Source organism: Ovis canadensis, chromosome 1 (assembly GCF_042477335.2).
Source record: "Ovis canadensis isolate MfBH-ARS-UI-01 breed Bighorn chromosome 1, ARS-UI_OviCan_v2, whole genome shotgun sequence".
In the NCBI taxonomy this organism is placed as follows: Eukaryota; Metazoa; Chordata; class Mammalia; order Artiodactyla; family Bovidae; genus Ovis; species Ovis canadensis.
This window is the reverse complement of record NC_091245.1, coordinates 177,196,068-177,209,569: the sequence shown is the minus strand read 5'-3', so window position 1 is coordinate 177,209,569 and position 13,502 is coordinate 177,196,068. Positions and strand designations below refer to the sequence as shown.

Below are 13,502 nucleotides of genomic sequence, written 5' to 3'. Positions count from 1 at the left end.
ATTGCTTAGTATTACAAAGCAAGGAAATTTTCTTAGTTATAAACTTTGCTGATTTAACAGCTGAATGTAACTTACTTGATGAATTTTTCTGAATAATAATGTATCTCTGGAGTATATAGTCTTCTTAGAGAATATTTTTGCATTGTGAACTTTAAAATGATAATCTGACTTGATTATGTTCTTTCCTATTTTATTTCAGAAAGTATATGTATGTCACATCTTCTTTTAAAGGAGCATTTAAATGTGAAGTTAAAAAGGCAGAAGAAGCAGTAAAGAGAGGTATGTATCATTATTGTTATATGACCTACATCATTATTGTCCATTTAATCAGCAAACATTCACTGAAAATTATCCTGAGACATATGCTGCATTGTGTGGATCACAACAAACTGGAAAATTCTTAAAGAGATGGGAAAACCAGACCACCTGACCAGCCTCCTGAGAAATCTGTATGCAGGTCAGGAAGCAACAGTTAGAACTGGACATGGAACAACAGACTGGTTCCAAATCCAGAAAGGAGTACATCAAGGCTGTATATTGTCACCCTACTTATTTAACTTATATGTAGAGTATATCATGAGAAATGCTGGGCTGGATGAAGCACATGCTGGAATCAAGATTGCCAGGAGAAAGATCAATAACCTCAGATATGCAGATGACACCACCCTTATGGCAGAAAGCTAAGAAGAGCTAAAGAGCCTCTTAATGAAAGTGAAAGAGGAGAGTGAAAAAGTTGGCTTAAAACTCAACATTCAGAAAACTAAGATCATGGCATCAAGTCCCATCACTTCATGGCAAATAGATGGGGAAACAGTGGAAACAGTTCAGTTCTGTTCAGTCGCTCAGTTATGTCCGACTCTTTGCGACCCCATGAACCGCAGCATGCCAGGCCTCCTTGTCTGTCACCAACTCCAGGAGTCCACCCAAACACATGTCCATCAAGTCGGTGATGCCATCCAACCATCTCATCCTCTGTCGTCCCCTTCTCATGCCCTCAATGTTTCCCAGCATCAGGGTCTTTTCAAATGAGTCAGCACTTTGCATCAGGTGGCCAAAGTATTGGAGTTTCAGCTTCAACATCAGTCTTTCCAATGAACACCCAAGACTGATCTCCTTTAGAATGGACTGGTTGGATCTCCTTGCCGTCCAAGGGACTCTCAAGAGCCTTCTCCAACACCGCAGTTCAAAAGCATCAGTTCTTCAGTGCTCAGCTTTCTTTATAGTCCAGCTCTCACATCCATACATGACCACTGGAAAAACAGTAGCTGACTTTATTTTGGGGAGCTCCAAAATCACTGCAGGTGGTGACTACAGCCATGACATTAAAAGACACTTGCTCCTTGGAAGAAAAGTTATGACCAACCTAGATAGCATATTAAAAAGCAGAGACTTGACTTTGCCAACAAAGGTCTGTCTGGTCAAAGCTATGGTTTTTCTGGTAGTCATAGGTGAATGTGAGTTGGACTATAAAGAAAGCTGAGCGCCAAAAAATTGATGCTTTTGAAGTGTGGTGTTGGAGAAGACTCTTGAGAGTCCCTTGGACTGCAAGAAGATCTAACCAGTCCATCCTAAAGGAAATCAGTCCTGAATATTCACTGGAGGGCCTGATGCTGAAGCTGAAACTCCAGTACTTTGGCCACCTGATGTGAAGAACTGATTGATTGGAAAAAACCTTGATGCTAGGAAAGATTGAAGGTGGGAGGAGAAGGGGACGACAGAGGATAAGATGGTTGGATGGCATCATGGACTCAATGGAGATGAGTTTGAGTAAGTTCCAGGAGTTGGTGATGGATGGGGAGGCCTAGCATGCTGCAGTCCATGGGGTGGCAAAGAGTCAGATACAACTGAGCAACTGAACTGAGCTGAACACTGCTCTCACCATTGCAGGAATAACCACAATTAGTCAAATGTAATTGCTCCCTCTCAGGAACTTTATAACACATTTTCCGTCTTTGGTTTTATCTAAATATGTTATTTATTATTTATTATTACAAAATAATTAAATTCTAAGGACACACTTGAAACTAGATTGATGTATATCGGAAACCCCAGGGACTTCCCTGATGGTCCAGCGGTTAAGACTCCTTGTTGCCACTGCAGGAAGCTTGGGTTAGATCCCTGGTCAGGGAACTGGATCCCGCATGCCACAACCAAGAGTTCACATGTCGTAGCTAAAGATCCCACATGCCACAACCACCCAGCACAGCCAAAAAAAAAAAAAAGAAACCCCCATTGTTCCGTTGCAGAGTTAGATAATTTTAGAGACTGACATTACATCCACTTTAAGACAGAATGCTATACACGATCAGTCCTCCCACAAAAGGACAAAGTCATCCTTCCCCAGTGATCCAGGAGTGAGGAGTAGCTCTGAATCCATATTTCATGGATTTTAGAGCGTTTCAGTCAACCAAACATTCATTCATGACTTTTGAATTTGTATGTATATGTATAGGTGGCTCAGACATAGACAGCCCCCCTGCAATGCAGGAGATGGTGGCAGGAGCTGTAGGTTTGATTTCTAGATCAGGAGGAGGAAATGGCAACCCACTCTAGTATTCGGGAAATCTCATGGACAGAGAGAGCCTGGTGGGCTACAGTCCGTGGGGTTGCAAAGAGTCTGACATGAGTTGGCAACTAAATGACAAGTGTATGCTCTGTAAGGTGTCATGCCTTAGAGGAAACACTGTATAGCTACCTAATCATGGAATGTGGGAAAACTGTAGAATATAGAATTTTCTGAAATTATTATCTGTAAGCCATTCTTACCGGTCATGTATGTATTATGTGTATGTAATATTCATTTAAAGATGTTTGAAAGAATTTTATTTTATTAAATTATCTTGCTTCTGTTTCTAGCTGAACTCATCCTGAAAGAAGCACAGATCAAAGTAAACTACTCTGACAGAACTTCTTTGTCTTCCTCTGCCAAGGTATGACATATAGTCTTCTTAAAGGGCGAACAGGGTCATTTGCTTTTTCCTGTACATAGTTGTCTCTTATCACTTACTTCCTAAACAAGCTGAGGAGATTAAGTTCGTTTTAACACAAGGGAAACAGATGAGTGCAGAGAAAGGGGAGGAAACTCAGCAAGTTGGGAAAAGGCTGAGATTGAGAGCAAAGATGAACTAAACATGGGGTGAATTGGGAACAGTGGGGAAGGGCATCACAACTCATTTCTTTGAAATGAAGGGAAAAGTATAAAGAAAGGGAGAAAATAATGAAAAGCTAAAAGGAAAAACTAGCCCATCGAGTCTCCCTGAAAATATCTCTTCAAATTATAGCTCCCTATGGACCTAAATGAATGGGGAGAGCAAAGAGAACACTAATAAGCAATCCTTCTTTCTATTGCCAGGAGCTATATACTGTAATTATGAATATTAATAACAATGCTTCCAGCTTGCAAAGCTCTTTTCTTATGAGTTATTCCACACAGTTCATAAGCATTCTCTGTAATCCTTGCAATATGCCCATGAGTAAGATAGGTTGTAAAGAACTATTATTATTAATTACAATACATAGCAACTAAGAGGAAAAGAATGTTGCTGCAGGACATGTAAGTTTGCTAACTTTTACCAAAAATACAGTACCAGACTTTCTACTGTAGTGCATATTTATCATTTGGCATATTTCTTTGCTTGCATGGGGTAAGGAGGTGTTTGGAGAAAAAAAATTCTTTACGTCACCCTTCCTTCTTCCTGTTCTACAGTCTCAGTGTAGGAATTCTTTCTGTAATTTGCTCTTAAACTTTCAAGGACCAAGGCTGTGAGGAAGAGCTTTCATATCTCATATCTGTCATGAATACGGGATGAAGTCAGAGAGTGGCACATGGTAGTTCCCCAAAGTGCTCCATGGTTTTCCCAAAACTCTTTTACCTATTTCTTTTCACTTTTTTTAAGGTAAATATAGACCTATCTTATTGTTACAGATTTTTAAAAGAAAGTTTAAGCTTTATTTTGTCTCTAAACAAAATCAATTTCCTTAGTTTTATGTGTTTGCAAAACAAAAGAAACAGACGCTTTCTAATGGGTCAGGACCTCGCTTTCTCCCTGCCTGAGCCCATTACCTCTCACCACCTCTCTGCTCTGTGCTCTAAGTCTATTGACAGGAAAGGTGGGGACATCTTTGAGCAACTTACTTTGTTGCTCTGATATGCCCTGACTTCTTAACTCAGAGAAGAGAGCTAAGCAGAATGACCTCAGCTTTTGACATCTTAAATTCCTCTAGGCAGTTGAGTGGTTGAATTTGAAGTGAAATACTTACCAAGCATTTACCATTTTCTTTTACAAGTCGGTGAAAATAGGTTCACTCTGGTCTACCCATCAAATGAGATGCCCATCTTTCACATCAGGTGGATGGAGCAGGTTAAAAGTTTGTTCTTATTTGTGAAATAGTGATGATGCATTATTTCTTTTCTGCCTGACTGGAGGGAAGATACTAGGGATAGTGTTATGAATGAGCTGATATATCAAGTTAGAAGAAAAGAAAGACAGGCAGGCACTGGTATGGAGGCATTCTGAAAGGGAGAAAATCCAGGGATGGGATATCCTTAAGGGGAAAGTTTGGGGAGTATTAGTGAAGACTGTGTGGAGCTTGACACAGAGGAGACATTTTCTTTTGGCCTTTGACAAAATGTTGTAGTCACAATTTCTTTTTTTTCCTGAAAAGGGCCTTAGTGATGGATCACATGGTGAAGCGTTGTCCATTCTCACAGACAAAGGCCAGATACACTGAATGACTTTCCCAAGCTTTCACGTTGTTTGTGTGAAAGCCGCTGTGATTTTAAAGGGAGCAGTGGCTATTTCTCTAAAGACAGAGAGGACGTTGGAATATGTACAGAAAGAGAACTGTGGGCTTGGATTTGGTTTCTCCTCTTAGCTGTTGGAACTTCATATCTCTCAAGTATTTATCGAGTATGTATTTGCTGTGGTAGAATTGCATTAGGCAGTGTGACCTATCACTGTTACCCTTGTGAAACCCCTGGATAATAGGATAATAAATATCAACTCAGCTCTCATTAATTTAGTGGCATTATGTTTTCTCCTAACCAAATGTACTTTTCTAGGATGTATTACAGAAAGCTCTGGAAGATGTTAAAGCAAAGCAGAAGATTCTTCAAGAGAAGCAGAGGTAAGACAGGAGATATTGTGCGTTGGAACCCTCTGCACTTTGTTAAACTCTGATTTCACTGTAGACAGATTTGGTGATTATTATGACAGTGTCTCTTCCTTAGCCTGTGACATTTTATGCTAGTCATCATTTTATGATGAAGAAGTGAACTGCTCAAGGGGTTACCTGGCAGCTTCACTTTCTCTATGTCCTCTGGTATTTGAACTCTGAATGGTTAGTCCCAGTTTCTTCCCTCTTCCAGTACTGCTTTCAATTTAAGATGGACGATATTTCAGGTAAAAGTGTCGCTTATATACAATTAAAATAAAAATAGCAAGCCTGTATTACAAAACCATTGTTTACATTGGTAAGGTTGACTTGCTGTCCAGCTCGAGTGTTAAACAAATTAAACTGAAAATAATAGCTGTTGTCCAAGTTAAGCCAGACTTTGAAAACTGTGGTAACTTTTAGAAACAAATTTATAGGGAAGTGTTACTGGTTTTCAGCATGTTTTGGTGTGTGTGAATTGTGATGTGCTATATGACCATGTGTGTGTGAGTTGCTCAGTCAGGTCCAACTCTTTGCAACTCCGTGGACTGTAGCCCATCAGGCTCCTCTATCCATGGAATTCTCTAGGCAAGAATACTGGAGTGGGTTGACATTCCCTTCTCCAGAGGACCTTCCTAACCCAGGGATTGAACCTGGGTCTCCTGCATTGCAGACAGATTCTTTACTGTCTGAGCCACCAGGGAAGCCCACTATATAGCCATAACTTTCCTCACAACTTAAATTTGAACTGCTAATTATGCATGTATCAAAATAAATAACAAACAATTGCCATAGGATCCTTTACTGAAAAGCAAAGGCCACTTTAAAGTCTTCAGAAGGAAAGAGCTGGTTGATGACTTTTTTGTTATCACAATGATAGACATAAAAGGTGAGAAACCTATATTTTATGATAATGCTAGTTGGGGTGGACTTGTTTTTATAGCAAAATGCTTTTTTTAATATTTGAAGACAATCAGTATGCCATATCGCAGAGTGATTATGTCATACCCTCTAATACTCTGTTTTGGGGTTCTTTACAAAATCAATATTCTTTTTAGTTAAACAGCAGGGACCTAATTATAGAGTAGACATTTTTGAGAAAAAGTTTGATTCATATATATTTAACCCTACATGTTTGTGCATTTAAAAATACATAATATATTAATTCATGTCAGTAATTCCCTCAGAAAATCTAATGTACTCTGTCATTACATCCACAGAGAAGGACTGCTGAAGCTTTATTATTGTCCTTTAATGATAGATATATTTAACCAGTCTAGCAAGTATATTGTATTAATTTTAATAGCCTATGATCATGAATTTGAAAAGAAAGAAGCTGTTTCTGTGGAATGAGGGGAGCTACGGGATGAGTGGAGGGAAAGAACTACGTTTGATACCATTCTTGGTGGAAAAGGAGAATGACATTTGCCACGCACCTAAAGTCTTCCAGACTCATGCAGAGTATCATTTCTTTTAATCTTCATGGCATCCCAAGTGGCTAGACAGATACAATGCCCATTTTTCAGATGAGACGAAAAGTTGAAGTGGCTCATCCGTAGTCATATGGTTATTACAGAGATGAGCTTGTACTCGAAGTAATGCCCCTCTTTCTGGTTCTTACATGCAAGTGCTTTTCAGCCTCCTGCTCCTATGATGGTTTCTTGTGTATTCTGCTGTCTCTTAATTTCTGCTTTTATACTTTTAATGCAAATGTCACATAAAACATAGTACAGCAGATAGAGTCAGAAAAACAGAAGCTGTTGTCCTTGTAAACATGCTTCATTAACTCTTATTTACTTTTGAATTTGGAAAAAGATAACTGAAGAATATCTTTTGGCACATTCCAATCTGTGTAGGTCAGGAAGCAACAGTTAGAACTGGGCATGGAACAACAGACTGGTTCCAAATAGGAAAAGGAGTACGTCAAGGCTGTATATTGTCACCCTGCTTATTTAACTTATATGCAGAGTACATCATGAGAAACACTGGGCTGGAAGAAGCACAAGCTGGAATCAAGATTGCCAGGAGAAATATCAATAACCTCAGATATGCAGATGACACCACCCTGATGGCAGAAAGTGAAGAACTAAAGAGCTTCTTGATGAAAGTCAAAGAGGAGAGTGAAGAAGTTGGCTTAAAGCTCAACATTCAGAAAACGAAGATCATGGCATCCGGTTCCATCACTTCATGGCAAATAGATGGGGAAACAGTGGAAACAGTGGCTGACTTTATTTTGGGGGGCTCCAAAATCACTGCAGATGGTGATTGCAGCCATGAAATTAAAAGAGGCTTACTCCTTGGAAGGAAAGTTATGACCAACCTTAGATAGCATATTGAAAAGCAGACATTACTTTGCCAAAAAAGGTCCGTCTGGTCAAGGCTATGGTTTTCCCAGTGGTCATGTATGGATGGGAGAGTTGGACTGTGAAGAAGGCTGAGCACTGAAGAATTGATGCTTTTGAACTGTGGTGTTGGAGAAGACTCTTGAGAGTCCCTTGGACTGCAAGGAGATCCAACCAGTCCATCCTAAAGGAGATCAGTCCTGGGTGTTCATTGGAAGGACTGATGTTGAAGCTGAAACTCCAGTACTTTGGCCACCTGATGTAAAGAGCTGACTCATTGGAAAATACCCTGATGTTGGGAAAGATTGAAAGTAGGAGGAGAAGGAGACAACAGAGGATGAGATCATTGAGAGTCAGCATCACCGACTCAATGGACGTGAGTTTCGGTGAACTCCAGGAGTTGGTGATGGACAGGAAGGCCTGGCGTGCTGTGGTTCATGAGGTTGCAAAGAGTCAGACGCGACTGAGCGACTAAACTGAACTGAACTGAATCTGTGTAGAATATTTGGAGGTTTGAGAACATGAAGGTTAGAAATCACATTCAGTGTTGGAAATACCTATATTTTCACATGGTCAGATGATCATTTTTCAAAAATGCTGCAATGTGCTTATTAGACCAGTTAATGTTTCACAATTCCACTGCACTTTCTAGTTCTTATAAATTTAATTGGCAAACTCATATGTGAATCAAGCAATGCTTATGTTTGACTGGTATGGTTATTGCCAATAGAGAGATACTGAATGCACCAACTAGGTTTTGCAAAATACCTGGATATTTTATATATATATGTATATATATAGTTCCTTTATGTTTACCTTCTGAGTTATTTAATTATTATTAGTTTGTAAAATGTATATTTTTACTTAATGTTTTTTTTTTTTAACTTTCTAAATGTAATGCTAGAGAGTTAAAAAAAGCAAGGACACTCACCCTGTTCTTTGGTGTGAACATAGAAAACCGAAGCCAAGCTGGGATGTTCATTTATAGTAATAACCGCTTGATCAAAATGCACGAGAAAGTCGGCCCACAGTTGAAACTGAAGTCCTTGTAAGTATGTTTTTGTTTTCAGAGGCACAGGCAGGCTGAGGGAAGATGTGGTAGGATCCTGTCTGTGGAGTTAGATGAGTAATTAATCATAATGGGAGCAGGTGTCGTGTCCCCCATCCACCCTTCCCATTAATGTGCAGTCATTCATCTGCCTAATTTATAATATCAGTAGGATTGCATGCCTGCTCTAAGGAAAAAGCACACTTTTGGAAATTTTACCATTTCTGTGCCATCTACTCGGGTGAAGTTGCTGATATTTCTCCAATTAAAAAATAATGCAAGCAGAGTAAAGAAATTTTAGAAAAGAAAAATCCATAGTCTTGTAACACAACCCTTTCAACATTTTGTGTAGCCCCAGCATGTATGAGTTCTTGCCAGTTACCTGCATGAGCGTATATTCTTAGCTCTCGCCAGCCTGCCTGGATTCCAGAGGAATACATTCTGGTGCTTTCCCAGTGGTTGGTCTGAAGCTCCACAAGCTGCTCTCGTGAATTACGTAGAACCCTGAAGAGAGACTGTAGAAAATTACAGAATCAGACAGGATAACCAAGAGCAATAGGATAGCTCAGGGGAACATTTCTTCATCTTGTCTCCTCACTCTCAAGGAGATCATGATTCATTCACTTGTTTATTCAGCAAGCACTGGTATTATAGTACCATGTGCCAGGCACTGTACTAAACTCTACAGACAAAATGCTGAAGACCTACTACCTTTTGCTAAGGAACTTATAGTCAGGTGAGAAGGACAAGTGTATAAATACGTATTTTTTATATTCTGTGGAAACAGTGAGAATGAGCTTTTAAAATATAAATTAGTTTACTCTCTTGCTTAAAATCCCAGTGCGTGTAGAATAGCACTGGTTTTCATGTCCTGCCAGTGATCTGGCTTCTGCCTGGCTCTGGGACATCCACTCCAATACCCACCCTCCGACAGCATTCCCTGCACACCGGCAGGCATCTTGTTTCTCAAACATCCTAAACTCGTTTCTGCCTCTGGGCCTTGACATTTGCTATTCCCTCTGCACTGAACCTTTTGTCCTTAGATCTTCTTAAGTGATGGTCCTAGCATGTCGCTCAGGCATCAGCTCTGAAATCTGCTCCATAGGAAGGTTTCTTGGACTATATAATTAAAATTAGCCTCTGACATCACTCCTTCCACCTTATCTCTCTTCACATATTATGGCACCTGCTGTATTTTGCTTACACCGCTTATACCATCTGAAATTATCTTGTCACCCGTAATGGCTTTCAGCCTTTAATAGAAGAGAAATCTCATAAACAGGGACCTTGTCTTCCTTATTCATAACGTATTCCTGGTTTCTGGCATGGGACCAGGTGCTGAGCATGAATGAATTGATAAATGAACAAACAAATATCTGTTATAGGCAAGGACCAGGTGCAAAAAGACCCTTATGAGGGGCAGTGAACCAAACCTGAGAAAGTTAAGTTAGGTCTCCTGGAAGAAATGATGCCTAAATTTAGTCTCACAGAATGAATAGTTGAAGGAAGGGCAGGGTGGAAAGGGAAAGTGATGGAAAATATGACGGAAAGCCACAAATTGGGGAGGCATGGCTTGTGCACCAGCCGTAGGCAGAGGCCTTGGGAGCCCCTGAAGAGCCCGATTTCTGGATGCCTTTTCCCCAAACAGATTACAGCATTAAGCAGAAGAGCCCAGCCACATACATCAAGAGCTGCTGAAATGTGAAAAAAAACCAAGTTTATCCATCAGGCTATTCCTTTCTCAGATAGTACAGCCTGTATATTCCCTTAATAGATTTCACTGAGCACCCGGGGACCTCTATAATGATGAGGAGAAATCTAACCTGACAGGTGAAACAAGGATGAAAAAAAGCAACTGTCTGGCCTGTATTGTTAAGAGGACTGTGTCAGTTTATCTCTGTAAGGGATTGTTAGGGCTGTTTACTGCTTCAAGTCCTCATTTTCTTACTCACCCTGACTCCCCATGTCAGGTTATAGGTTTAGAAAAGGAGTCATATTAACTCAGTAATGACATATTAAGACATTTTATATTATGGGACCAAACACAACTGGAATGACCATAGACTTACATTAAAAAGTTATAACTTGTTAATTTTGACATGCTTTGGACCAAATGACTGAATTTATTTTTTTAATGGATTTTGAAAGATAAATACTAGCCTTTTCTGTTTTCTTAGCTTAATTTCACATAATTTATATATGTATTTATTCTTCCAGACTCGGTGCAGGTGTAGTTGGAATTGTTAATATACCCTTGGAGATCATGGAACCATCCCATAATAAGCAGGAATTTCTCAATGTCCATGAGTATAATCATCTTCTAAAAGTTATGGGACAATACTTGGTCCAGTACTGTAAGGACACCAGGATCAGTGAGTATTCAGTAGCCATGATAAGAGATGCTTAATGGGGATTAAATTGATGATGTCTGTACGGTGGAATGATTGTACTCATTCAGATAAACAGTAACCCAAAAGCCTGAAAGAGATGAATGAACTATTAATTCACCTGAATTAATAAGACAAACAAAGGGGAAATAAGAAAGAAGTTAGTCTCAGAATCTTCCCTAGAATATTACATGAAAAATAAGCCAGCAGATTAAAAATTGTAAGAGGAAGGCGATCAAAGAGCAGTATGCAGTGGCAGCTGATCATGTAGGAAGGGGGCAGAAGTTTGCTGGAAATACGCTGAGAACCACCGAAAGGACACTCTAGGACTCTGCTGTATAGGAGTGCAGAGTCCCACACAGACCTAAGCAGCTCCTATTGTTGTTGTTCAGTAGCTAAGTTGTGTCCAGCTCTTTGCATCTCCATGAAATACAGCACGCCAGGCTTCCCTGTCCTTCACTGTCTCCTGGAGTTTGTTCAAACTCATATCCATTGAGTCGGTAATTCCATCCAACCATCTCATCTGCCTTCTCCTCTTCCCCTCAATCTTTCTATAGAGTAATCATTGTTGACCCTGAATAATTGTAGATATATTAAACCTTGTTTTGTATATCTGACAAGTCTTGAATATGTTAATTACAGAAAGATTTAGAAGAAAAATCACTACATACACTTGGAAATGTAAAGAGATAAACTGAACTATCTAGAAAATTTGATTTATTCAGATCACCTCACTCTCCAGAGACGCCTGACAATTAAGTGGTGTGATGATGACGAGTGATTCAGTCGCTAAGTCGTGTCTGACTCTTCCAAGTCCATGGACTGTAGCCTGCTGGGCTCCTCTGTCCTTGGAATTCTCCAGGCAAGAATTCTGGAGTGGGTTGCCATTTCCTTCCCTAGGGGATCTTCCCCACCCAGGAATCAAACCCAGGTGGAGACAGATTCTTTACCGATTGAGCTATGAGGGAAGCCACATGAAATGGTGTGCTGTGCATTAATTAGGCTTCCTTTAAATTTTGCAGACATATTGCTTCATTTATGGAAATACACAGGCTATTGTGTATTTGTTCAGTGAATTGCATGAAGTATGTATAATTCATGCATATCAGAAATTATGTCCTACCCTTGAGACAACTTAAAATCTTATTATTGTTTCACTTGAAGTTGTAATTTTAGAATTTTTTTGTGTGTGCGCCCACTCTGCTTGATCCTGAAATTGTCTCATACCAGTGAAACAGGAAAGAGTGAAAGAGCTCAGGGGAAACAAATATAAAGGTGGGAATGACATTGAGGGTGTTAATTTCCTGTGGGTGCTGGATTTTCCTGTCATAGTCTAAAGCCTCCTCAGGGTGTGGTCTGTGGACTAGCAGCATCAGTATCACCTGAGAGCTTGGTGTGCATGCAGAATCTGAGGCCCCACCCAAGACCTACTGGATTAAAATCTGCATGTTAGCAAAGTCTTCAGGAGATGCGAATATACAATAAAGTTTAAGAAACACTTCTCTGAAGAGTACGTGCATGTTACTTATGCTTAGCAAAGGCATACTGTTTCACATGTATGTTTTTTTCTCAGAGACATGTTTGAAGTTATAGTGAATGTAGGAAAGACTACGTTATTTGGCAGGGTGTGCTTGAAGCTATATAAAACATTGGAAGATACGGAGTGAGGTTGTGTAAATCAGTGATCTACTCACTGGTCTTTAAATGCTAGCATAACATGGTTCAAAAAGTAAACGTTAAGCATTTGAAAATTATGTAACTTCCTCCATCCTCATATTTTCTCCATAATCTCTTTGTCTTGTTTATCCTTGCATATCTTTGTTCAGTCACTAAGTTGCATCTGACTCTACGACCCTGTGAACTGTGGCACACCAGGGTTCCCTGTCCTTCAATAACTTCCAAGGTTTGCTCAAACTCATGTCCATTAAGTCTGTGATGCCATCCAGCCATCTCATCCTCTGTCGCCCCCTTCTCCTCCTGCCCTCAATCTTTCCCATCATTAGCATCTTTTTCAGTGAGTTGGCTTTTCGCATCAGGTGGCCAAAGTATTGAACCTTCAGCTTATCCTTAGAGTAAAGAATTAAGTCCTCAGAAGGAATTAGGCATTCAGTTTAAAGACTATAGGAATGATTTCAATCCAGCCCAGATTTACTCAAGACAGTCATACACAGTCCTGATTATACGGGTTGTCTCTGTAAGTTCCTTTGGAGTGTGGGTGCCCTCCCAACATGGTGCTGTCAACTCCACAGAGTGTGACTTGCCAAGTTTCTCCCCTCTGTATAACTTCCTATCCCTATTTTATCTACCTAACTTTTTCGAAGTCTTCTCAACCGAAGATGTAGTATGATTCAAAATAAGTAAGTTATATTTTTATGTTAATCACTAATGGTTAAAAACATGTTGATGTCCTAGTTCCATAATTGTCCATGAATGGAGTTAGGACTAGAGGTTGCTCTCACAAAAGATGTTCCTCTAGAAAGAAAGCAGAGAGTGGAGAAAGGAGAGTGAGCATGTATATTTCCTCACATATCTCACAACTACTTCAATATCAAACTGAATCAAGTAATCAAG

The 13,502-nt window shown here is 39.8% G+C and overlaps 1 protein-coding gene across 1 annotated transcript in view; it reads left to right on the top strand.

Annotated features, from left to right (window-relative positions):
* The window catches only part of MORC1 (MORC family CW-type zinc finger 1), a 168,544-nt gene that overhangs the window by 62,506 nt on the left and 92,536 nt on the right, over positions 1–13,502 (top strand). Inside the window, exons 10-14 of the mRNA XM_069552938.1 lie at positions 200–279; positions 2,857–2,930; positions 5,063–5,127; positions 8,401–8,544; positions 10,762–10,916. Coding sequence (XP_069409039.1) covers positions 200–279; positions 2,857–2,930; positions 5,063–5,127; positions 8,401–8,544; positions 10,762–10,916 — 518 coding nt within the window. The remainder of the gene's footprint in view (positions 1–199; positions 280–2,856; positions 2,931–5,062; positions 5,128–8,400; positions 8,545–10,761; positions 10,917–13,502) is intronic.